Below are 25,931 nucleotides of genomic sequence, written 5' to 3'. Positions count from 1 at the left end.
CAGTGGAGTTTTATTTACTTAAAGACAATGATCACCCACATCATACGACACAGCACATAATGGATGAATTGGGGTGGGGTTGTTCTGTGAGGAGACAGTGACTGGATGGGGTCTGAACATTCAGTGGAGTTTTATTTATTTAGAGATACAGCATAGAACAGACCCTTCTGGGCCCTGACAACCCTGATGTATCTATAACCTAATCACAGGACAATTTGCAATGACCAATTAGCCTACTAACTGGTACATCTTCGGACTGTGGGAGGAAACCCACGTGGTGATGGGGAGAACATACAAGCTCCTTACAGACAGTGCCAGAATTGAACTCTGAACTCGGGTGTCCCGAGCTGTAATGCCGTCAGAGTGACCGCTACACCATTGTGGCACTGATTTAAGAGGGATGAGAGGTTAGCTCATTGTCGCAAGGATCTGAGAGGCAGTTTCTGCAGGCTAGATAGTCCAGAACGAGGGGACTTTATTCTTGGTTTCAGAGTAGGCACAAGAACTGCAGATGCTGGGATTTTCAGCAACACAATGTGCCGGAGGAATTCAGCAGATTGGGCGGTGTCTGGGGGCGGGGGGAGATAGATGATGTTTCAGACCCAGGCACTTCCTCAGAACTGAAAAGATGGAGAGGAGACCGTCAGTACAGAGAAGTGGAGCAAGAGCTAGCAGGTGATAGGTGGATCGAGGAGTGGAGAGTTTTGATCAGCAAGTGAGGGAGGGATGAAAGAGGGAATGGCTGGGAGGTGATAGGTGGATCCGGGTATGGGAAGTGTTGATTGGCAGGTGAGGGAGGGGGAGAGTGTGAATTTCTGGGAGGTGATAGCTGAAAGAGACAACAGGTGATGGGAATCTGATAGGAAAGGAAGATGGAACATGGAATAAAGGGAGGGAGGTGTGGAGAGGAACAAGAGGAGAGGCTATGGTTAGGGGAGTCTGTACTCACTAGAGTTTAGAAGAATGAGAGGGGACCTCAGTGAAACCAATCAAATATAAAAGGCCAGGATAGAGAGGGTGTGGAGAGGATGTTTCCTGTGGTGGGGACTCTAGGACCAGAGGCTGGTTCATTGCACAACACCCAATGCAAAATAGCTGATCCCCTAATGGGCTCAACCACAAGCTGCTCCAAAAGGCCATCTTGTAAGTATTCTAGAAATTCCCCCTTGGAATTCCCAGTCTACTGGCATATAGAAGTACCCTATGGCTATTGTAACATTGCCCTTTTGGCGTGCATTTTCTATCTTCTTGTAACTTGTAGACAACTCCTTTCTACTGTTCGGGTGGGGGGGGGGTCAGTATTTTTCTTAGCTCCATGTACCTATCCAGGACTCTGTTAAAGGACCCTATCATATCCTCCTCCACCACCATTTCCGGCAGCCCATTCCACGCACTCACCAATCTCTGCTTAAAAAAACTTACCCCTGACGTCTCCTCAGTACCTTAAACCTGTGCCCTCTCGTGCTAGCCATTTCAGCCCTGGGGAAAAGCCTCTGACTATCCACACGATCAATGCCTCTCATCTTATACACCTCTATCAGGTCACCTCTCATCCTCCGTCGCTCCAAGGAGAAAAGACCGAGTTCACTCAACCTGTTCTCATAAGACATGCTCCCCAATCCAGGCAACATCGTTGTAAATCTCCTCTGCACCCTTTCTATGGCTTCCACATCCTTCCTGTATTGAGGCGACCAGAACTGAGCACAATACTCCAAGTGGGGTCTGACCAGGGTCCTCTCAGGAGCTGCAGCTCGGTAAACCTGGTGCAAATGTGATAATGTGGGAGGAGACGGAGGTCACCCAGACTCCCCACATCGCACACAGAGTACAAAACACTGCCCCTTGAGCCATCCTCACTACACTACTACGCCCCAACAGACAAATGAACAAATAAAAACAGGAAAAGAAACACGTACTGGATACCTTACTTACGTGTTTCTTTTCCTGTTTTTATTTGTTCAAGTCTGATGGGACAAACACTGACACATTTAAAAGAATGATCACTCAGAGACTAGAGGTACATCTATTTAAAGCAGAGATGAGAAGCTGTATAAGTCATTGCCACAGACAGCTGTGGAGACCAAGTGTTTGGGTGTATTTAAAGTGGAAGTTGATGGGTTAATGATTAGTCAGGACATCAAAGGTTACGGGGAGAAGGTAGGAGAATGAGGTTGAGAGGGAAAATAAATCAGATGATGGAAAGGCGGAGCAGACTCGATGGGCTGAGTGGCCTGATTCTGTACCTCTATGTATCTTCTGGTCTACAGTGGGTTTTTCACTAACCTTGGATCAATGTGTCTGCCATTTTGGGCTAAAGTCAGGATGAATTTTGGTTAAAATCTTCAGTATTCTCTATCTGTGTGATCCTTGTGTGAGTTCTGGAGCTTATTAGATATTCAGGAAATCAAAGGGAATGGGGATGTGGTATGTGAGCTTTGTTGTTGATCAAAGTTCAAAGTAAATTTATTATCAGCACATGTACCATATATCACCATGTACTGTACAATTTTGAAATTCATTTTCTTGTGGTAAATGCAAAGAAACACTATAGAGTCAATGAAAGACTTCACATAACAAGATGGACAGACAAATAACCACTATGCAAAGGGCAACAAACTGCAGATACAAAAGTAAATAAATAATAATAAATAAATAAGCAATAAATATCAAGAAAATGAGATGAAGAGTCCTTGAATGTTAGTCCATAGTTAGTGTGAACAGTTCAGTGATGGGGTGAGTGAAGTTTTTCTCACTAGATCAAGAACCCAATGGTTGAAGGGTAATAACTGATGAGAGAATTCTGATGGAGAGAACTGACTCTTCCTGCTCCCAGTCCGTTTCTAAATGGATTAACTTCTCCTGTCTGTTGTCTTTGTGGGCTATGGTTTTTTCATCTGACTCGGGTCCTGGGGAGGGGTTGGGGTTGGAGTTAATCTTGACTGGAGAGGCTGTGGCTGTGGTTCTGGACCAGGGGAAGAGCTGTGTGATCTGACCTTTCCTGACTGGAGAGGCTGTGGCTGTGGTTCTGGACCAGGGGAAGAGGTGACGTAAGCCGTCTTCTCCTGTTGCAGGTGTGTGGTGCTGTCGGATCCCCTGAAAGATTCTGCTCGGACTCAGGAATCCTGGAACGCGTTCTTCACCAAGCTCAGGACCCTCCTGCTGATGTCATTTACCAAGAACCTGGGCAAGTTCGAGGATGACATGAGGACCATGAGGGAGAAGAGGACGGAGGCTGGCTGGAGTTTCTCCGAATATTTCATGGTTCAGGTAAGGCTGCTGTATGTGTGATAGTTCAGAATCAGGTTTAATATCACTGACGTAGCTCCTGAAATGTGTTGTTTTGTGGCAGTAGTACAGTGCAATACATAATAAATACTACTAATTTATAAAAAATATACACAGTGGCCGCTTTATTAGGTACACCTGCTTGATAATGCAAATATCTAATCAGCCAAGACAGCAACTCAATGCATAAAAGCATGTAGACATGGTCAAGAGGTTCAGCTGTTGTTCAGAGCAAACATCAGAATGGGGAAGGAATGTGATGTAAGTGACTTTAACATGGAATGATTGTTGGTGTCAGATGGGGTGGTTTGAGCATCTCACAAACCACTAATCTCCTGGGATTTTCACACACAAGTCTCTAGAGAAACGGGAAAAAAACATCCAGTGAGCGGCAGTTCTGTGGGCGGAAATGCCTTGTTAATGAGAGAGGTCAGAGAAGAATGGCCAGCTGGTTCAAGCTGACAGGAAGGTGATAGAAATCTGGACCAGATGGACTATGACCCAGGGTTCTGAAAGAGGTGGCTGAAGAGACTTGTAGAGACAATCTTTCAAGAATCACTAGATTCTGGAATGGTTCCAGAGGACTAGAAAATTGCAAATGGCACTCCACTCTTTAGGAAGGTAGGAAGGCAGAAGAAAGAAAACTGCAAGAAGTTAGCCTGACTTTAGTGGTCCGGAAGATGTTGTAGTCTTTTTTTAAGGATGAGATTTTGGGGCACTTGGAGGCATGTGATAAAATAGGCTATAGTCAGCATGGTTTCCTCAAGGGAAAATCTTCCCTAACAGATCTGTTGGAATTCTTTGAGGAAATAACAGTCAGGATAGACAAAGGAGATTCAGTGGATGTTTACTTGGATTTTCAGAAGGCCCTTGACAAGGTGCCACACGTGAGCTTGCTTAATAAGGTAAGAGTCTTACAGGAAAGATACTAGCATGGACAGAAGATTGACTGACTGGCAGGGGGCAAAGAGTGGGAATAAAGGGAGCCTTTTCTGGTTGGCTACCTGTGACTAGTGGTGATAGAGTCTGAGAAAAGTACAGCACAGAAGCAGGCTGTTCAACCCACCTAGTCCATGCTGAACCATTTAAATTGCCTACTCCCAATCTCCTGCATCAGGACCATAGCTCTCCATATCCCTGCTGTCCAGGTACCTAACCAAGCCTCTCTCAAATATTGAAATTGAGCTTGCATGCACTACTTGTGCTGGCAGCTCGTTCCACACTCTCGCAACTCTCTGAATGAAGAGGTTTCCCCTCATGTTCCCCTTAAACTTTTCACCTTTCACCCTTAAACCATGACCTCTAGTTGTGGTCCCACTCAACCTCAGTGGAAAAAGTCTACTTGCATTTGCCCTATTCTATACCCCTCAGAAGTCCTGAAGAAGTGTCTCAGTCCTAAACGCTGATGGTTTATTCATTTCCATAGATGCTGTCTGACCTGCTGAGTTTCTCCAGCATTTTGTGTGTGTTGCTTTGGCTTTCCAGCATCTGCAGACTTTCTGGTGTTTGTGATTTGATACCCCTCATAATTTTATATACCTCTATCAAATCTTCCAAGTTCCAGATAATAAAGTCCTAACCCATTCAATCTTTTCTTATAACTCAGGTCCTCCAGTCTCGGCAACATCCTGTGCACTTTCCCAGTATGGTTTCAACCTTATTTACATCTTCCCTGTAGGTAGGTGACCAAAACTGCCCACAATACTCCAAATTAGGCCTCACCAACATCTTGTACAATTTCAACATAACATCTCATCTCCTGTACTCAGTACGTTGATTTATGAAGGCCAATGTGCCAAGAGCTGTCTTTACAACCCTGCCTACTTGTGACACCACTTACGAGGAATTATGGATCTGTATTACTGTTCTACAGCCCGCCTCAGTGCCCTACCTACCAAAGTGCAACAACACCTCACACTTGTCTGTATCAAATTCCATCTGCCATTTTTCAGCCCATTTCTCCAGCTAATGTAGATCCCTCAGCAAGCAAAGTGCAACAACACCTCACACTTGTCTGTATCAAATTCCATCTGCCATTTTTCAGCCTATTTCTCCAGCTAATGTAGATCCCTCAGCAAGCCATGATAGCCTTCCTTACTGTCCACTACACCCCGAACCTTGGTGTCATCTGCAAATTTTCTGATCCAGTTTACCATATTACCATCCAGATCATTGATTAGGTGACAAATAACAATGGACCCAGCACTGATCCCTGTGGCACACCACTAGTCACAGGCCTCCAGTCAGAGAGGCAATCCCCTACTACCACTGGCTGCTCCTGCAAAGCCAATGTCTGATCCAGTTCACTACCTCATCTTGAAAGCTGAACGACTGAACCACTTTGACTAACTTCCCATGTGAGACCTTGTCAAATGCCTTACTAAAGTCCATGTAGATAACATCCACAGCCTTGTCTTAATTCACTTTCCGGGTAACTTCCTCAAAAAACTCTTAAGATTGGTTAGACAAGACCTACCATGAACAAAGCCCTGTTGACTATCCCTAATCAGTCCCTGTCCATCCAAATACTCATATACCCGACACCTGAGAATACCTTTCAATAACTTTCCCACAACTGATATCAGGCTCACCTGCCTATAATTTTCTGGTTTATTTTTTAGAGCCTTTCTTAAACAACAGCATATTAGTTATCCTCCAATCCTTTGGTAGCTTACCTGCCGCTAAGGATGATTTAAATATCTCTGCTAGGGCCCCAGCAGTTTCTGCACTAGCCTCCCACAGGGTCCGAGGGAACACCTTGTCAGGCCCTGGGGATTTATCCAGCCTAAGGACAGCAAACACCTTCTCTATAATGCTGCTTTGCCTCACTTCTATAGACTCTGTGTCCATCTCCTTAGTAAATACGATTGCAAAAAATCCATTTTTGAGGTGTTCTGCAGGGGTTGGTGTTGGTACAGCTTTTCATGTTGTATATCAGTGGTTTGGATAAAGGAATTGATAGCTTTTTTGGCTAGGTTTGCGGATGATACAAAGACAGGTGGAGAGGCAGGTAGTGTGAGGAAGCAGGGAGTCTGCAGAAGGACTTGGACAGATTGGGAGAATGGGCAAAGAAGTAGCAGATGGAATACAGTGCAGGGAAGTGTATGATCACGCACTCTAGTAGAAGGAATAAAGACGTAGACTATTTTCAAAATAGGGAGAAAATGCAGAAATCTGAGTTGCAAAGGGACTTGGGAGTGAGGGCTAGAATATAAAAGCAATGATATAATGCTGAGGCCTCACTTGGAGAACTGAGAGCAGTTTTGTACCCTTATCTAAGAAAGTGTATGTTGACATTGGAGAGGGTTCAGAGGAGGTTTACAAGATTGAAAACACGAGGAATTCTGCAGATGCTGGAAATTCAAGCAACACACATCAAAGTTGCTGGTGAACGCAGCAGGCCAGGCAGCATCTCTAGGAAGAGGTACAGTCGACGTTTACAAGATTGATCCCACTTATGAGGAGGGTTTGATGGCTCTGGGTCTGTACTCACTGCAGTTTAGAAGAATGAGGGAGGGGTCTTATTGTAACTTATCAAATATTGAAAGGCCCAGTGGATACGGAGAGGATATCTCCTATACTGGGGGAGTCTAGGTCCAGGGGGCACAACCTCAGAATAGAAGAAGATCCATTCAGAATAGAGATGAGGAGGAATTTCTTTAGTCAGGGGATGAGGAATCTGTGGAATTCTTTGCCATAGGTACCTGTGGAAGCCAAGTCATTTGGTATAGTTAAGGTGGAGGTTAATAGGTTCTTGATTAATCAGGGCATTAAAGGTTACAGGTAGAAGGCAGGAAAATGGTGTTGAGAGGGAAAATGGATCAGTCATGATGAAGTGGTGGAGCAGACTCAATGGGCCAAATGGCCTAATTCTGCTCCTATAATACTGTGCAAAAGTCTCCGGCACCCTGTGGTTTCAGACGGTATGCCCCCACAGAGCCCTGATCTCAACATCATCGAGGCTGTCTGGGATTACCTGGAGCGAGGCAGCCGGAGTCTGCTGAAGAAATGTGGCAAGTTCTCCAAGATGCTTGGAACAACCTACCAGCTGATTTTCTTATAAAAATACCTAAGAGAATTGATGCAGTTTCAATATTTGGTGGTCACACTAAATATTGATTTGATGTTTTTTTTTACTGTTCACAGTTCTTTATAGTATTTTAAGGTGTTTAGAAACTTTTCATTTCATTATTTTTGCAAGCATCTTTGCTTTACAGAACTGTTTTACATGTGCCTTAGACTTTAGCACAGTGCTGCTTATCTTACGGTCTTATAGAGTAAGAATGTTGGGGGAGGGGGAAGAGTACAAGCGTTAGTTTCATGCAGATGTTATGTACGGTGTCCATGCTGGATTGGAAGCTGGCCTCTCCCATCAGTGCTGCCCTCCAGTGTTCACTTGGAGGAAGACAAGTTATATTGTGTTCATCTGCAGCTCCCGTCCATGCTGTCCTCCAGTGTTCACTCGGAGGAAGACAAGCTTGGATTGTGTTCGTCTGCAACACTCACAACACGCTGGAGGGTCTCAGCAGGTCGGGCAGCATCCGTGGAAACGATGAATCAACGTTTCGGGCCAGAACCCTTCGTCAGGACTGTAGAGGGAAGGGGCAGAGGCCCTATAAAGAAGGTGAGGGGAGGGTGGGAAGGAGAAGGCTGGTAGGTTCCAGGTGAAAAACCAGTAAGAGGAAAGATAAAGGGGTGGGGGTGGGGAAGCAGGGAGGTGATGGCAGGAAAGGTGAAGAAGGAATAGGGGAAAACACAATGGGTAGTAGAAGGAGGTGGAACCATGAGGGAGGTGATAGGCAGCTGGGGGAGGGGGCAGAGTGACATAGGGATAGGGGAAGGGAGGGGGAGGGAATTGCCAGAAGTTGGAGAATTCTATGCTCATACCAAGGGGCTGGAGACTATCTAGACGGTATATGAGGTGTTGCTCCTCCAACCTGAGTTTAGCCTCATCATGGCATTCCCGAATGGGAATGGGAAGCAGAGTTGAAGTGGGTGGCTACTGGAAGATCCTGTTTGTTGTGGCGGATGGAGTGGAGGTGCTCGACGAAGCGGTCCCCCAATCTGCGTCGGGTTTCACCGATGTAGAGGAGGCCGCACCGGGAGCACCAGATGCAATAGATGACCCCAACAGACTCACAAGTGAGGTGTTGCCTCACCTGGAAGTACTGTTTGGGGCCCTGAATGGCGACAAGAGAGGAGGTGTAGGGACAGGTGTAGCACTTACGCTTACAGGGATAAGTGCCGGGTGGGAGATCCATGGGGAGGGACGTGTGGATCAGGGAGTTGTGGAGGGAACGATCCCTGTGGAAAGCGGAGAGGGGTGGAGAGGGAAAGATGTGCTTAGTGGTGGGGTCCTGTTGAAGGTGGTGAGGACAAGGGGAGCTCTGTCCCTGTTGTGGTGGCGGGAGGATGGGGTGAGAGCCGGTGCAGGAAATGGAGGAGATGCGGGTGAGGGCATCATTGATGACAGCAGAAGGGAAACCACGATCCTTAAAGAAAGAGGACATTTGAGGTGTCCTGGAACGGAAAACCTCATCCTTGGGGCAGATGCGGCGGAGACGGAGGAACTGGGAATAGGGATTGGCATTTTTGCATGTGGTGGGGTGGGAAGAGGTATAGTCGAGGTAGTTATGAGAGTCAGTGGGCTTGTAGAAGATGTCAGTGGACAGTCTGTCTCCAGAGATGGAGACCGAGGTCCTGATGAAGGGTTCCGGCCCGAAACGTCGACTTCCCATGCGCCATCAGTTGACAGGACATGACAGGAAATTCACTGACTTCGGCTACATCATTTTTTTCTGCATGACCATACTGTGTGTTTACTGCTATCATATGTCCTGTATGTGCCTTGTGCTGCGACTGTGTTTTTCACCTTGGCCCCGGCTTAACACTGATTTGTTTGGCGGTATAGTGGAATGACAATTGAAGCTGGACTTGAACTCTCCTTTGTGTTTGAAGGAGGAGCTGGCTTTCGTTTTTGAGATGTTGCAGCAGTATGAGGATGCGCTTGTCCAGTATGATGAGCTCGATGCTCTCTTCACTCAGTATGTCGTCAACTACGGTGCCGGGGGTAAGTGTTGCTCTAGCTGCAAGTCATTAACGCGCAAGGTTCGACAGATCCCAAAAACCCAGAGTAACATACACAAAATGCCGGAGGAACTCAGCAGGTCAGTGGGGAATAAACATTTGATGTCTTGGGCCAAGACCCTTCATCAGGACAGGAAAGGAAGGGAGAGGCCTGAATAAGAAGGTTTGGGGGGTGGGAAGGAGTGCAAACTGGCAGGTAAGACCAGGTGAGCATTAAGGTGGGTGGTTGTGGGAGGTGGGGATAAAGTGCAAAGCATGGAGGTGATAGGTGCAAGAGGTAAAGGGCTGAAGAAGAAGAAATCTGATTGGAGAGGAGAGTTGGACCATGGGAGAAAGGGAAGGAGGTGATGGGCAGGTGAGGAGAAGGTCAACCACTGCTCTTGAGTTAACATAGAAATTTACAGCACAGTACAGGCCCTTCAGCCCACAATGTTGTGCTGACCACATAATCTACTCGAGAGACTGCTGAGAATTTCCCTAGCACATAGCCCTCTATTTTTCTAATAGAGGGCTAGGTTAAGGGTGAAAGGTAAAAAGTCTAAGGGGAACACGAGGGGAAACTTCATCACTCAGAGGGTCGTGAGAGTGTGGGATGAGCTGCCAGTGCAAGTGGTGGATGCAAGCTCAATTTCAACTTGTAAGAGAAATTTGGATGGTACATGGATAGTAGGGATATGGAAGGCTAGGGTCCCAGTGCAGGTCGTTCGGAGAGGTAGTTTAAATGCTTCAGCATGAACTAGATGGGCTGAAGGGCCTGTTTCTGTGTGGTACTTTTCTATGGTGAGAGGGTGACCAGAATGGGGAATGGGAAAAGGGAGAAGGGTTGGGAAGAGCAGTTACAGAAATTGATGTTATACTGTCAGGTTGGAGGCTCCCCGGGCAGGATATGGGCTGCTGCTCTTCCATCCCGAAAGTGGCCTCGTCTCGGCAGTAAAGGAGGCCATGGACCGACATGTCAGAATGGGAATGGTTGTGGGGTGGAGATGCGTCTCCACCAAAGGAGGTGTAAGGCTCTCCTTCCCTCTGCTAGGCTGCAGGTCACCCTCGGGCAAGGTGTAGCCCCAGTTGAGACCCCCGCTCAGTGAAACCATGGGAGTAGGTGGTGGATGGTCGTATGAGCAGCCAGTGCACATCACAAGTCCTGGTTATGCAATCACTGACACCAGACAGACAACCTCTGAAGAGTACTGATAATGGCTGTGGTCACCATCTTGTAAAGACACTGCCCAGAAGGCAACAATGGCAAACCACTTCTGTAGAAACATTTGCCAGGACACTCATAGTCACGGGAAGACCATGATCACCCACGTCATATGACATGGCACATAATGAACAAGTGAATGCTGATCAAATGCTGAGAGGAATATTTGTGTGGTTTGTCTGTGTGTTCCTGTTGGATCTGCATGTGAGTGTGTATATCTCTGCAGCTGAATTTTGCCTCTCCTCTCTGCAGTGGATGCCCACTCTCCCCCGGGGGTCTGATCCCATCCTGCCAGAGTCTCAGCGTTAGAACCCTAACCCTGCCCGCCTGACGTGTGCCTGTTTTGCAGATGGCGCCAACTGGCTGGCCTCCTTCTGCCAGCCCGTAAGGAGCTGGAACGGGCTGGTCCTCCGCAAGCCCATTGACATGGAGAAGCGGGAGTTAATCCAGAGGAACCAGGCCACCCTGCTCGACCTGCGCAGCTACCTCTTCTCGCGGCAGTGCACGCTGCTGGTACTGCTGCAGAGGCCGTGGGAGGTGGCACATCGCGCCCTCCAACTGCTCCACAACTGCGTCCAGGAGCTGAAGCTACTCGAGGTAAAGACTGTCGAGTTTCTAATTTGACTTGTTTTTTAAACCCCCCCCCCCCCCCCCCCCACTCAGGTCATGCTATCTTCTTGCTGTTGCCATCAGGAAGGTGGTACAGGAGCCTCAGGTCTCCCCACCATCAGGGTCAGGGACAGTTATCACCCCTCAACCATCAGGGTCTGGAACAGTTATCACCCCTCAACCACCAGGGTCAGGAACAGTTATTACCCCTCAACCATCAGGGTCTGGGACAGTTATCACCCCTCAACCATCAGGGTCTGGAACAGTTATCACCCCTCAACCATCAGGGTCAAGGACAGTTATCACCCCTCAACCATCAGGGTCAGGGACAGTTATCACCCCTCAAGCATCAGGGTCAGGGACAGTTATCTCCCTCAAGCATCAGGGTCAGGGACAGTTATCACCCCTCAACCACCAGGGTCAGGGACAGTTATCACCCCTCAAGCATCAGGGTCAGGGACAGTTATCGCCCTCAAGCATCAGGGTCAGGGACAGTTATCGCCCTCAAACATCAGGGTCAGGGACAGTTATCACCCCTCAACCATCAGGGTCAGGGACAGTTATCGCCCTCAACCATCAGGGTCAGGAACAGTTATCGCCCCTCAACCATCAGGGTCAGGGACAGTTATCTCCCTCAAGCATCAGGGTCAGGGACAGTTATCACCCTTCAACCACCAGAGTCTGGAACAGTTATCACCCCTCAACCACCAGGGTCTGGAACAGTTATCACCCCTCAACCATTAGGGTCAGGGACAGTTATCACCCCTCAAGCATCAGGGTCAGGGACAGTTATCGCCCTCAAGCATCAGGCTCCTGAACCAGTGTGGATAACTTCACTCACCTCAACTCTGAACTGATTCCACAACCTGCGGACTCACTTCCCACGACTCTACAACTCGATTCTCAGTGTTATTTATTATTTGGTTATTCTTATTTTTTGTATTTACCCAGGTTCATGTCTTTTGCACATTGGTTGTTTGTCTGTCTTTGTGTGTGGCTTTGCATTCCGTTGTAATTCCTTGTATCGACTGTGAATGCCTGCAAGAAAATAAATACCAGGACAGCATGTGGTGACATAAGCATTTGGATGAAATAACTTTAAACTTTAAAAACATGTACAGTACCTGTAGACTGAAGGAGAGCTGTTATCAGACAATTCAATAGTCCCTGAGATGGACTCCCCATCTACTTCATTATTGTGTACCAGCACTGCACGTCCTCTGTACTGTAACCATGTGTAGTGCCTCAGTAACACAGCCAGCATAGAGACCTCACCACCCCCCCCACCCCACCCCTAGTCTGGATATTCTCTCCTCCCCTCTCCATCAGGCAAGAGTCACAGAAGCCCGAGGAAAAAAGGTAACCACCAGATTCCAGGGCATCTTCTACCCTGCGGTTATAAGACTTTTCGATGGTTCCTTACTACAACAAGATGGACGCTCTGACCTCACAATCTATCTCATTAGGATCTTGCATCTTACTGTCTACCTGCACCGAAGTTTCTCTACAACTGTAGCACTCCTTACTGCCTCAGTAAAGCAGTCATCATAATGAAAGACTCCATCCGCCCTGGACGTCCCCATTCCCCCTCCCCCTATCAGGCAGAAGATACAAAAGCCAAAAAAGATGTACCACCAGGCTTTAGGGCAGCCTCTATCCCACTGTTATATGACTATTGAACAATTCCCTAATACAATTAGATGCACTTTTGACCTCACAATCTACCTTATTATGAACTTGCAAATTCTTGTCTGCCTGTACTGTTCTTTCACTGTACTCGTAACACTTCATTCTGCATTCTGTTATTGTTTTACCTTCTCCAACCTCAATGAACTGTGTAATCATTTGTCCTGTATGAATGGTAAGACAAAATTTTTAACTAGTTTACAAATTTAATTATTCAAGGTTTACAAGGATGTTTCCTGGATTGGGGAGCATGCCTTATGAGAATAGGTTGAGTGAACTCTGCCTTTTCTCCTTGGAGCGACGGAGGATGAGAGGTGACCTGATAGAGGTGTAGAAGATAATGAGAGGCATTGATCGTGTGGATAATCAGAGGCTTTTTCCCAGGGCTGAAATGGTTGCCGCAAGAGGACACAGGTTTAAGGTGCTGGGGAGTAGGTACAGAGGAGATGTCAGGGGTAAGTTTTTTAATCAGAGAGCGGTGAGTGCGTGGAATGGGCTGCCGGCAACGGTGGTGGAGGCGGATACAATAGGGTCTTTTAAGAGACTTTTGGATAGGTACATGGAGCTTAGAAAAATAGAGGGCTATGGTTAAGCCTAGTAATTTCTAAGGTAGGGACATGCTCGGCACAGCTTTGTGGGCCGAAGGGCCTGTATTGTGCTGTAGGTTTTCTATGTTTCTATGGGCTTCTCAGGCTGAGCCAGTATTTATCGCCTGTTTCTAATTGCCCTTGGGAAGGTGATGGTGAACTGTCCTCTTGTCCCTCATGAGGGAGTTCCAGAATTCTGACCCAGCGAGGGTGATATACTCTGGCAACTTTATCAGATATCTCCTTCACCTAATAAAGTGGTTACTGAGAGTATGTTTGTGGTCTTCTGCTGCTGTGGCCCATCCACTTCAAGGTTCAATGTGCTGTACATTCAAAGATGCCCTTCTGCACACCACTGTTGTAACGTGTGGTTATTTGATTTACTGTCACCTTCCTGTCAGCTTGAACCAGTCTGACCATTCTCTCTGACCTCTCTCGTTAACAAGGCATTTTCACTCACTCACCGAATGTTTTTTTCTTGTTTTTTTGCACCTTTCAATGCAAACTTTAGAGACTTGTGTGTGAAAATCCCAGGAGATCAGCATTTCTGAAACCACCCCATCTGGCACCAACAATCATTCCACGGTCAAAGTCACCTAGGTCATACAGGGGTGGTGTTCATATGTTGGTTCATTGTCCATTTGGGAATCCGAAAGCAGACGGGAAGAAGTTGTCCTAAAATTAAGTGTGCAGTGGATTTATATGGTGCGTGTGTCTATATATATATATATATATATGTGTGTGTGTGCGTGTGGTCCTTCCCAACTCTGTCCATTTGCTTATGTTCCTGTTTCTCCTCCCACTCATCCTCAGAGAAATTTGAGGCAGAATTTCTTACCATAATTAGCTGGTACTGGGCTGTGTTTTCACCTCAGAATCAGAATGTGTTGTTTACTGGCAGCAGTCCAGTGCAATGCATTAAAAAATCTCTATCAATTAGAGTAACAGTATATTGCAGGGGCAGATGGACGGGGGCCTAGTCCTCAGTCGTAGCGACAACTAGCCCTGCAGCCACAGTGTCGCCTGCGTGCAGCCACCCAGAGTGAGGGGACGAAGCTGGGGGTGGTGTGGCATGGTGCCCAGATGGATTTGCAGCTGCCCTCTCAGGGCTTTGCTCGGCAGAAGACAAGCTCTGCTGTGGCTGACTGCAGGTTTTTTAGCAGCACTCAATGGACTCGAGCCTCAGGCGGAGGGATCATTTACTTTTCAGCTGCTGGAGGAGAGGGGTCCGAGCCATCACACTCTACTGGGGCGGCGTAGCGCAGTTGTGGCGACTGAAGATTTGAAATGGACCAAGGAGTCAGGGCCATATACATACAGTGCTTATAAAAAATATTCACCCCCCCCCCCCAGAAGTTTTGAGGTTTTGTTATTTTATAACATTGAATTGCATTGGATTTAATTTGGCTTTTTTGACACTGATCAACAGAAAAATACTCTTTTGTGTCAAAGTGAAAACAGGTCTTCACAAAGTCATCTAAATTAATTACAAATATAAACCAGAAAATAATTGATTGTATAAGCATTCATCCCGTTTAATATAGCACACCCAGTCACCACTGGTGCAGCCAATTGTTTTTAGAAGTCACATAATTAGTTAAAAGGAGACCCGTGTGCAGTCAAGGTGTTTCAATCATTGTAGTAAAAATACACCTGTATCTGGAAGGTCCAGCTGCTGGTGAGTCAGTATCCTGGCAAAAAACTACACCATGAAGACAAAAGAACACTCCAAGCAACTCCACGAAAAGGTTATTGAAAAGCACAAGTCAGGAGATGGATACAAGAAAATTTCCAAGTCACTGATTATCCCTTAGAGTCAATTATCAAGAAATGGAAAGAATATGACACAGCTGTAAACCTGCCTAGAACAAGCTATCTTCAAAAACTGAGTGACTGTAAGAAAGGAACTAGTGAGGGAGGCCACCTAGAGACCTATGACAACTCTGGAGGAGTTTGTGGCTGAGATGGGAGAGACTGCACATATTGAGCTTTTTGGCCATCAGTCTAAACATTATGTTTGGCATAAGCCAAACACCGCACATGATCAAAAACACACCATCCCTACCATGAAACAAGGTGGTGACTGTCTTTTGAAGATATCCTTGATGCTGGGGAAGCTCATGCCCATGGGGACCTTAATGATGGATGCTGCTTTTGGTCGTCATGGACTGGTTGGATGAAAGGTACTGTTTCTATGTAATGTGACTCTATTAGCAGCACCACACATACGTTACTCGTACTAGTCTCCAACCCCCACCACCACATCGTCTCACCACACCTTCTGATCAATGGAGGTCATGCAAGGGGCTTCTGGCTTGCTTTTCTCGGGGCAAAAAATAAGAAATAATGAGGTAGCATTCATGGGTTTATGGGCTGTTCAGAAATCTGATGGCAGAGGGGTAGAGGTTACATTCATCACGTTGGGGTCAGGAGGGGCCAAATGTTCTTCTCCAGGAAAATTTCATTCCCTTGCTTTCAGGATCAGCTTCTTCCCCTCCACCATCAGATTTCTGAATGGACAATGAACCCATGAACACTTCTTCACTACTTTTATTTCCCTCTCTTTTTGCACTACTTATTGAATTTATTTTTGCATGTACTTTTTATTGTAATTTAGAATTTCTATTACTATGTATTGTAATGTTTGGGTGGGCAGGGGAAGATACATCTCTACCAAATGGGGTGTAAGGCACTCCTTCCCTCGACTAGCCTGCAGGCCACCCTTGGGCAAGAGAAGCACCTGCTTAGCCCCCGATCAGGGTCAGGTGAAGCCAAGGGAGCAGCTGGTGCACGTCACAAGCCCTGGTTATGCGACCACTGACACCAGGCGACAACCTCTGAAGAGTATTGACAATGGCTGGGGTCACCCGTCTTGTAAAGGCACTGCTCAGAACATAGAAACAAAGAAACATAGAAAATAGGTGCAGGAGTAGGCCATTCGGCCCTTCAAGCCTGCACCGCCATTTATTATGATCATGGCTGATCATCCAACTCAGAACACCGCCCCAGCCTTCCCTCCATACCCCCTGATCCCCGTAGCCACAAGGGCCATATCTAACTCCCTCTTAAATATAGCCAATGAACTGGCCTCAACTGTTTCCTGTGGCAGAGAATTCCACAGATTCACCACTCTCTGTGTGAAGAAGTTTTTCCTAATCTCGGTCCTAAAAGGCTTCCCCTTTATCCTCAAACTGTGGTCCCTTGTTCTGGACTTCCCCAACATCGGGAACAATCTTCCTACATCTAGCCTGTCCAATCCCTTTAGGATTTTATACGTTTCAATCAGACCTCCCCTCAATCTTCTAAATTCCAACAAGTATAAGCCCAGTTCATCCAGTCTTTCTTCATATGAAAGTCCTGCCATCCCAGGAATCAATCTGGTGAACCTTCTTTGTACTCCCTCTATGGCAAGGATGTCTTTCCTCAGATTAGGGGACCAAAACTGCACACAATACTCCAGGTGTGGTCTCCCCAAGGCCTTGTACAACTGCAGTAGTACCTCCCTGCTCCTGTACTCGAATCCTCTCGCTATAATGCCAGCATACCATTCGCCTTTTTCACTGCCTGCTGTACCTGCATGCCCACTTTCAATGACTGGTGTATAATGACACCCAGGTCTCGTTGCACCTCCCCTTTTCCTAATCGGCCACCATTCAGATAATAATCTGTTTTCGCCACCAAAATGGATAACTTCACATTTATCCACATTAAATTGCATCTGCCATGAATTTGCCCACTCACCCAACCTATCCAAGTCACCCTGCATCCTCTTAGCATCCTCCTCACAGCTAACACTGCCACCCAGCTTTGTGTCATCCGCAAACTTGGAGATGCTGCATTTAATTCCCTCATCCAAGTCATTAATATATATTGTAGAAGGAGGCAATGGCAAACCACTTGTGTAGAAATATTTCCAAGAGCAATCATGGAACGAGCATGATCGCCCACACGATACAACACGACACATAATGTACTGCTACCACAAAACAGATTTCATATAATAGACTGGAGATAATAAACCTGATTCTGATTTGGATAACGTAGTCATTTTTGACCGGTGTCTGCCACCACCTCATGCTCTCAGCTGAGTATGTGCTGTGCGTGACCCTTCTCCCCATGTCTTGTTTGTAGCTGGTAAACCTGAAGATGTCATCAGTCCATCATCTTCATTCTCTGCTATTTGCTGTTCAAAGTTCAAAGAATTTATATGTCACCAGGTCGAAATCTGAGATTCATTGTCTTCTGGGCATGCTCAGTAAATCCATAATATTTTCAGTATGACTGCACCAAAAGGACGGACAAACACCATTGTGCAAAAGACAACAAACTGCAAGTACGAAAAGAAAGAGTAGGTAGATAGATAAGCAAGCAATAAATATGGAGAACAGGAGATGAAGAGTCCTTGAAGCGAGTCCATTGTCTGTTGGGAACAGTTGAGTGTTGAGGTGAGTGAAACTATCCACACCAGTTCAGGAGCCCGATGGTTGAGGAGAGGGGCAATGCCTGTTCCTGAACCTGTTGGTTGGGCCCTGAGGCTCTGGTACCTCCTTCCTGATGGCAGCAACGAGAAGAGAGCATGTCCTGCGTGGTGGGGGTTCCCGATGATGTCCGTTGTACAGCCCCAGCTAAACATCCCTGTTCATATTTACCTGGAAGTTCGTAGTTTGTGCTATAGATTTTACAAAATTGCAAAATACTGAATAAATATAGAAGAATAGTTTCAATTGTCAGTAAGTTTGAATAAAAGTGTCTAACTTGATGCTATATTCACTGGGGGCAGTCCCATCACACACTCCCAGGGCAGAGACAGTTAGATACAGAGTGAAACTCCCTCTACACTGTCCCATCGCACACTCCCGGGGCAGGGACAGTTAGATACAGAGTGAAGCTCCCTCTACACTGTCCCATCGCACACTCCCAGGGCAGGGACAGTTAGATACAGAGTGAAGCTCCCTCTACACTGTCCCATCGCACACTCCCAGGGCAGGGACAGTTAGACACAGAGTGAAGCTCCCTCTACACTGTCCCATCGCACACTCCCAGGGCAGGAACAGTTAGATACAGAGTGAAGCTCCCTCTACAATGTCCCATCACACACTCCTGGGGCAGGGACAGTTAGATACAGAGTGAAGCTCCCTCTACACTGTCCCATCACACACTCCCAGGGCAGGGACAGTTAGATACAGAGTGAAGCTCCCTCTACACTGTCCCATCGCACACTCCCAGGGCAGGAACAGTTAGATACAGAGTGAAGCTCCCTCTACACTGTCCCATCACACACTCCCAGGGCAGGGACAGTTAGATACAGAGTGAAGCTCCCTCTACACTGTCCCATCACACACTCCCGGGGCAGGGACAGTTAGATACAGAGTGAAGCTCCCTCTACACTGTCCTATCGCACACTCCCGGGGCAGGGGCAGTTAGATACAGAGTGAAGCTCCCTCTACACTATCCCATCACACACTCCCAGGGGAGGGAACTCCTGCTCCACACTGTCCTGTGCAGTTATTTCCTGCATTCTGATGGATAACTTGCTACATGTTTTCTCCTCCCTGCAGGTTTCTGTCCCCGTTGGGGCGCTGGATTGTTGGGTGTTCCTGAGCTGCCTGGAGGTCCTGCAGAGAATCGAAGGTTGCTGTGACCGGACCCAGCTGGAGAACAACTGCAGCCACACCGTTGGACTTTGGTCATATGCCACAGAAAAGGTACTCAAGCATCCCTGGAGCTGGTGTAGATTGAACATAGAACAGTACAGCCCAGTGTGGGCCCCTTGGCCCACGGTGTTGTGCCGACCTTATAGCCCGCTCCAAGGTCAATCTAATCCTTCCCTCAATTTTTCTTACATCTGTGTATCTATGTAAAAGTATCTAATTGCCCCGAATGTACCCGCCTCCACCACCAACATTGGCAGTATATTCCACACTCTCACCACTCTTTGCGTAAAGAACTGACCTCTGACATCTCCATCACCCCATACTCTCATCCAGTCACCTTACAACTATGCCCTCATAGTAGTCTCTTATCCATTGCAGCCACCAGCCTCTGTGTAAAGTGAAAGAGGCAGACTGGAGTTCGTGTCTGTTATTGCGGATAATTGGTCCTATTCACCCATTTCCCCCGCTCTAATCTAACTTTTCTCACCTCTGATTAGAAAATAGAAGTTATCAGTATTGGTAAAGAAGGTATTGGGGAAAAAGTACAGGCGACCAAAGGCCGATAAGTCCCTTGGTTTCACATTCTCAGGTGCTAAGAACACAGACAGAAAATGCTGGAGGAGCTCAGCAGGTCAGGCAACATCTATGGAGCAGAGTAGACAGATGATGATTTGCAGTGAGGCCCTTCACTGGGTCTGGAAAGTAAGCTGGAACAAGAAGGTGGGAGGAGTGGAGGAGGACAAGTTTAGACGGTGATGGTGACACCAGGTGAGGGGGAAGGTGATGAAGTGAGGTAATATGTGGAAGAGGAGCAATCTTCACGGATGAATGGCTGCTGCCTGACCTGCTCTGGGTTTCCAGCACCTGCAGACTCTCTCGTCTCTCAGGCTCCAACTAGTGGCTGCAGAGACAGAGCGAATTGGAAATGGTGTTAGATTCTGAAGGTCTCAGCAGATTAAAGGTAGCAAAGGTCCTAGAAAGGTGCCGTGGTGATTAGTGTAACAGTATTCCAGCACCAGCGACCTGGGTTCATTTCCCATCGTTGTCTGTACAGAGTTTGTGCACTCTCCCCGTGCTCCAGTTTCCTTCCACCTTCCAGGGACATACGAGTTAGTGGTTTATGATTCATGTGGGTGTGATTGTTGGTTACCATCCTGCATGGAGTCGTACAGGCATAGAAACGTACTGAACAAAAACAGAAACAGGCCCTTTGGTCTGTCTAGTCTGCGCCAAACCATCTAAACTGCCTTTTCTATTCAACCTGCACCTGCAGCATAGCCCTCCCACTCCTGTACATATCCAAACTTCTCTCAAACATTGAAATCGAACCCACATCCACCTCTCGCACTGGCAACTCTTTCCACACTCTCACCACCCTCTGAGTGAAGAAGTTCCTCTTCGTGCTCCACTTAAACATTTCACCTTTCACCCCTAAACCGTGACCTCTAGAGGTTGTCTGACCCAATATAGCTCTATTAAAAAGAGTAAAAATAAATGGAGGAGCAACAGAGAAGTTTGCCTGAAGTCTGTTGTTGGGTGCCGTAATTTGTTTTTGTGGAGATGTAGCTCTGTCTGTGTGGAATGTGCACTTTACTGATACCCTCCCTACTTTAACTCTGTCTCTCTCTCACCTCAGCTGAAGTCGCTGGGTTACCTGTGTGGGCTCATCACCGAGGAAGGACCGAAGTCTGAAGATCTGAACAGGACGGTGGATGTGTTGGCAGGACTGGGAGCAGAGAGAGCTGAAACAGGTAATTGGGACCGTGATCTTCCCAGCTCCGCCATCCCGGGACTCTCAATTCTCCCCTCCCTCAATCTATTTCCCTCTCTCTACTCTCCCTCTGGCCTCATCCCCATCTCCCCTGCACCCACCCCCACCTCTCTGGGATCCTCTGGTATTGCCTCTTTGTGTGTACGTTCTGTTGGATTGTATGTCACGGGTTTAACTCTGAACCAGAACAGAAGTCACCAAGACCACTTGGGGTTTCGGCCTGGGAACGTGGGCTTTTCCAGTAAATGTGTGCAGCCAAAATGGCCTGTGCTATCCAGAGGAAAATGGTGCTCTGGTACCTGAGCAGCACAAAGAGGCAGAACTTGACCAAAAGATCAAAAACATCCTGATACCATGACAGATCACAAACACGAGAGATTCTGCAGGTACTGGAAATCCGAGCAACACACATATTGCTGGAGGAACTCAGCAGGTCAGTGGAGAAGAATAAACAGTCAACGTTACGGACAGAAGCTGGAATAAAAAGATGGGGAAGGAGTACAGGCTGACGGGTGATGGGTGAGACAAGGTGAGAGGGAAGGTGGGTGTGTGGGGAGGGGGGATGAAGTAAGAATCTGGGGGGGGGTGATAGGGAAAGGTAGAGGGCTGAAGAAGGAAGAATCTGATAGGAGAGGAGAGTGGACCATGGGAGAAAGGGAAGGAGTTCAAAGTCAATTTATTGTCTTTGTTGAGTCCGGCCACATTAAAATTAATCTTAAGCTTGTGCGCGTACCCACACCCAGCCCTGAGATTTATTTTCTTGTGGCTACACTCAATAAATCCGTAATAGAATAATAACCATAATAGGAATTTGACCAGCTTGCAAAAGACAAAAAAACTATGCAAGTACCAAAAAGAAAGAAATAATAATAATAAATAAATAAGCAATAAATATCGAGAGCAGTAGATGGTGAGTCCATAGGTTGTGGGAACAGCTCAGTGATGGGGCGAGTGAAGTTGACTGAAGTTACCCCCTCTGGTTTGGAAGTTGATGGTTGAGGGGTAGTAACTGTTCCTCAACCTGGTGGTGAGAGTCCTGAGGCTCCTGTACCTCCTTCCTGATTTCAGGGATAGGTGAGGAGAAGAGAAGAGGTGAGGGGAAAAGAGATGAGGGAGTGGAGGATGAAATTACCAGAAGTTCAGGATATCGATGTTCATGCCATTTAGTTGGAGGCTGCGCAGTCGGAATGTGAGGTTTTTGTCCTCCAATCTGAGTATGGCTTTGTCATGGCAGTAGAGGAGGTCGTGGACTGACATGTCAGAGTGGGAATGGCAAGTGGAATTAAGATGGGTGGCCAGCATTTTGTGTGTGTTGCTCTAGGTTTCCATCAGCTGCAGAACGCTACCTCTTCTCGCCTGCCTATCACCTCTCCCTGGGTTCCCCCCTCCTTTCCTTTTCTCTATCGTTCATTATTCTCTGTCTCCAATCCTTCACCTTTCCCACCCACCTGGCTTCACCTATCACCTTCCAGCTAGCCTCCTTCCCCTCCCTCCCACCACCTTTATATTCTGGCGTCTTCCCGCTCCATTCCAGTCCTGGAGTAGCGTCTCAGCCTGACTGTTTATTAATTTCTACAGATGCTGCCTGACCTGCTGAGTTCCTCCAGCATTTTGTGTGTTGCTCGGAATTCCAGTATCTGCAGAATCTCTCATGTTTATGATTTGTCATGGTACAGTGTCAGGATGTTTTTGATCTTTTATTCAAGTTTTGCCTCTTTGGGTATCTGGCTGAACATAGCCAAGCTATATTCCGTGCTGGATCGTCTCCCCTTGGAGCCACAGGGCAGTGCAGCCCTCTTCAACCTTGCCTGCCTTGTACATCCCACAATCAGACATAGTGAGTTTTCACATGTCAGTCTCCTGCTGGACAAACCATTGTCTGGACAAAGACACAAAGAAATTTGAATTAGAGCCACCATCACAGTGGCTGGGGTATTTAAGCATTTAAATGACCAAATCTGGGATATCATTAATACTGTCCTGGATACGAGGCCTGTTGGACAGGCTTGGCTTCTTCCTGCTGATGATTAGCTCGTGAGAAGCAAACACAAAGTGCTGGAGGAACTCAGTGGGTCAGGCAATATCTATGGAGGGAAGTGAACAGTCAGCCTTTCGCGCTGAGTACTGATGAAGTCCTCTCCTATCTTCTACCTTTGATCAAATTCTTTCTTCTTCTGCCCTATACCTCTTCCACCTTTCACCTCCCAGCTTCTCACTTCACCCCCTCACCTACCCACCTACTTACCCCCTCACCTGGTCTCACCTACCACCTGCCAGTTGTACTTCTTCCCCTCACCCCTACCTTCTTATTCCGAAGCCAGAAGGTCCTGGTGCAGGGTCTCCTGAAACATGGATGTTTATTCCCCTCCGTAGATGCTGTCTGACCTGAATTCCTGCAGCATTTTGAGTGTGTTGCTTCAGGTTTGCAGCGTTGTGTTCAGTAGGTGAAAGGTGCCCCGACTGAAAGACAAGATGCGGGGAATCTTGACAAGGTTGATGTGGGGAGAGACATCTCCTCTTGTGGTGGGGAGCCTAGAACCAGGGCAGAGGAGCACCTGTTAGAAAAAAACATTCACAAGAGATCCTGAAGGTGCCGGGCATCCAGAGCAACACACACAAAATGCTGGAGAGACTCAGCAGGTCAGGCAGCATCTATGGAAATGAATAAACAGTCGACGTCTCCTCAGGACTGCAAAGGAAGAGGGAAGATGCCAGAATAGGAAGGCGGGGTGAGGCGAAGGAGGACAAGCTAGAAGGTGATAGGAGTGAGGTGAAGTAAGAAGCTGGGAGGTGATAGGTAGAAAAGGTAAAGGATTGTAGAAGAAGGAATCTGATAGGAGAGGAGAGTGTACCATGGAAGAAAGGGGAGGAGGGGCACCGGGGAGGTGATAAGCCAGTGGGGAGAAGAGATAAGAGGCCAGAGTGGGCAATTGGGGAAAAGGAAAGGGGAAAAAATGAGCTGAAATGGAGAAATCGATGTTCGTGCCATCAGGTTGGAGGCTGCCTAGATGGAATATAAGGTGTTGCTCGTCCAACCTGAGAGCGGCCTCGTCATGGTAGAAGAGAAGGCCACGGACGAACATGTCAGGAAGGGGGAGAGGAATTAAAACGGTTGACCATCTACTGCGTTTTGTGCCTGGAGCGGAGGTGCTCGAATAAACCTATTGTCCTTGTAAATCGGTGAATATTTTCTCGAAGGTTTGGGATCTTTGAAACTCCTTCAGAGCAGTGTGAGTGGAGTGTGATGCTTTTAAGGCAGAGAGAGAGAGAGAAAGATTCTTGATAGTCAGCTGAAATGTGTCATGGGTGGCTTGGTTGATGGAGCTGATGGTTGGCTCATTCAGAAAACCAGGATCCAGGGAAACTTGGTTGTGTGGTTTCAGAGTTGGCTTGCCCACAGAAGGCAGAGAGTGTTAGTACATGGAGTGTATTCTTTCTGGAGATCAGTGATCGGTGATGTTCCACAGGGTCCCCTGGTCTTTTGTAATTTTTGTAAATGACTTGGCCAAGGAAGTGGAAGAGCAGACTAGGGAGTTTTCAGCTGAGACAAAGGTTGGTGCATTTGTGGATAGTGTAGAAGATTGTTGTAGGTTACAACAGGATATTGACAGGAGTCAGAGCTGGGCTGTCAAGTGGCAGATTGAGTTCAACCCAGAAAAGGGTGAAGTGATTCAGTTTGGAAGGGCAAACCTAAAGGCAGGATTCAGGGTTAGTGGCAGGATTCTGAGCAGTGTGGGGGGGAAGGGGTACCTCAGGGTCCAACCACGTGGTTGATAGGGTGTTAAGAAGGTGTATGACATGATCAGCTTCATTCATCGGGACTGACCTCATGAGCCATGAGGTCATGTTGCAGCTCGATAAAACCCTGTTTAGACCACACGTGGAGTATTGTGTTCAGTTCTGGTCGCCTCAATATGGGAAGGGTGTGGAGGCTTTAGAGAGGCTGCAGAGGAGATTTACCAGGTTGTTGCCAGGATTAGAGAGCATGGCTCAGGAGGGAAGGATGAGGAAGCTGGGGCTTTTCTCTTTGGAGTGAAGGAGGATGAGAGGTGTTCAAGATGATAAGAGCCACAGTTTGAGTAGACAGCCAGGGTGGAAATGGCTAAATAAAGGGGGCATAATTGATGGTTGGAGAAAAGTACACACCAGATGTCAACGGTAGGTTTTTTACATGGATAGTGCTGGGTACACTGCCAGGGGGTGATGGTTGAGGCAGATACATCAGGGACATTTAAGGAACTCTTAAATATGCACATGAACGATATAAGCATGGAGGGTCATGTGAGAGGGAAGGGTTAGATTGATCTCAGAGTAGGTTAAAAGGTTGTTAATCCACTGTGGGCCAAAGTGGCTGTATTGTGCTATGCTGTTCTATGTTGGAATCAGGCACAAGAGACTACAGATGCAGGAATCTGGCGAAACACAGCAGCATCTGTGGCAAGGTGGGGAAGGAATTGTTGATGGTTTGGTTCGAAACTTTGTGTCCAATAGTGGCGGAGTCTAGCACCAGAGGGCACAGCCTCGGAATAGAGAGATATCCCTTTAGAACAGAGATGAGGAAGAATTTCTTTAGCCGGGGTTGGTGAATCTGTGGAATTCATTGCCACAGACACCTGTGGAGGACAGATCATCGGATATGTTTAGAGCGGAGGTTGATAGGTTTTTGACTAATCAGGGTGCCAAAGGTTCTGGGGAGAAGGCAGGAGAATGGCATTGAGAGGGAAACTCAATCAGCCATGCTGGAATGGCAGACCAGACCCGATGGGCTGAATGGCCTAATTCTGGTCTAATGTCTTATGCTGGATATTGACAATCACGTTAGCCGTGATTTACAGGGCAAGCGGCATTGAGGGGTGATTTCAGCAGTCAGCACACAACAAGACAACTGTCCTTCACCGCTCTAAACAACCCTAAACACAAACCTCTGTCCTCTTTCAGCCAACAGCCCCCAGAGTCCCTACAAGACCCTCAACGAGGCACTGTCATCTGTGGAGGCCTTTGAGAAACATTACTTGGTAAACCTGGACTTGTACTGGGTGTCTCAGGCTGGT

The 25,931-nt window shown here is 47.3% G+C and overlaps 1 protein-coding gene across 1 annotated transcript in view; it reads left to right on the top strand.

Moving 5' to 3' along the window:
- Positions 1–25,931, top strand: part of trappc10 (trafficking protein particle complex subunit 10) — a 97,533-nt gene that overhangs the window by 20,765 nt on the left and 50,837 nt on the right. The window contains 6 exon segments of the mRNA XM_072262175.1: positions 3,072–3,267; positions 9,244–9,355; positions 10,923–11,170; positions 19,014–19,160; positions 20,746–20,860; positions 25,819–25,929. Of these exon segments, the coding sequence (XP_072118276.1) occupies positions 3,072–3,267; positions 9,244–9,355; positions 10,923–11,170; positions 19,014–19,160; positions 20,746–20,860; positions 25,819–25,929 (929 nt within the window).

This window comes from Mobula birostris, chromosome 6 (genome assembly GCF_030028105.1).
Source record: "Mobula birostris isolate sMobBir1 chromosome 6, sMobBir1.hap1, whole genome shotgun sequence".
Classification (NCBI taxonomy): domain Eukaryota; kingdom Metazoa; phylum Chordata; class Chondrichthyes; order Myliobatiformes; family Myliobatidae; genus Mobula; species Mobula birostris.
Note: the sequence above shows the minus strand (reverse complement) of the source record. Positions and strands in the feature narration are given on the sequence as shown.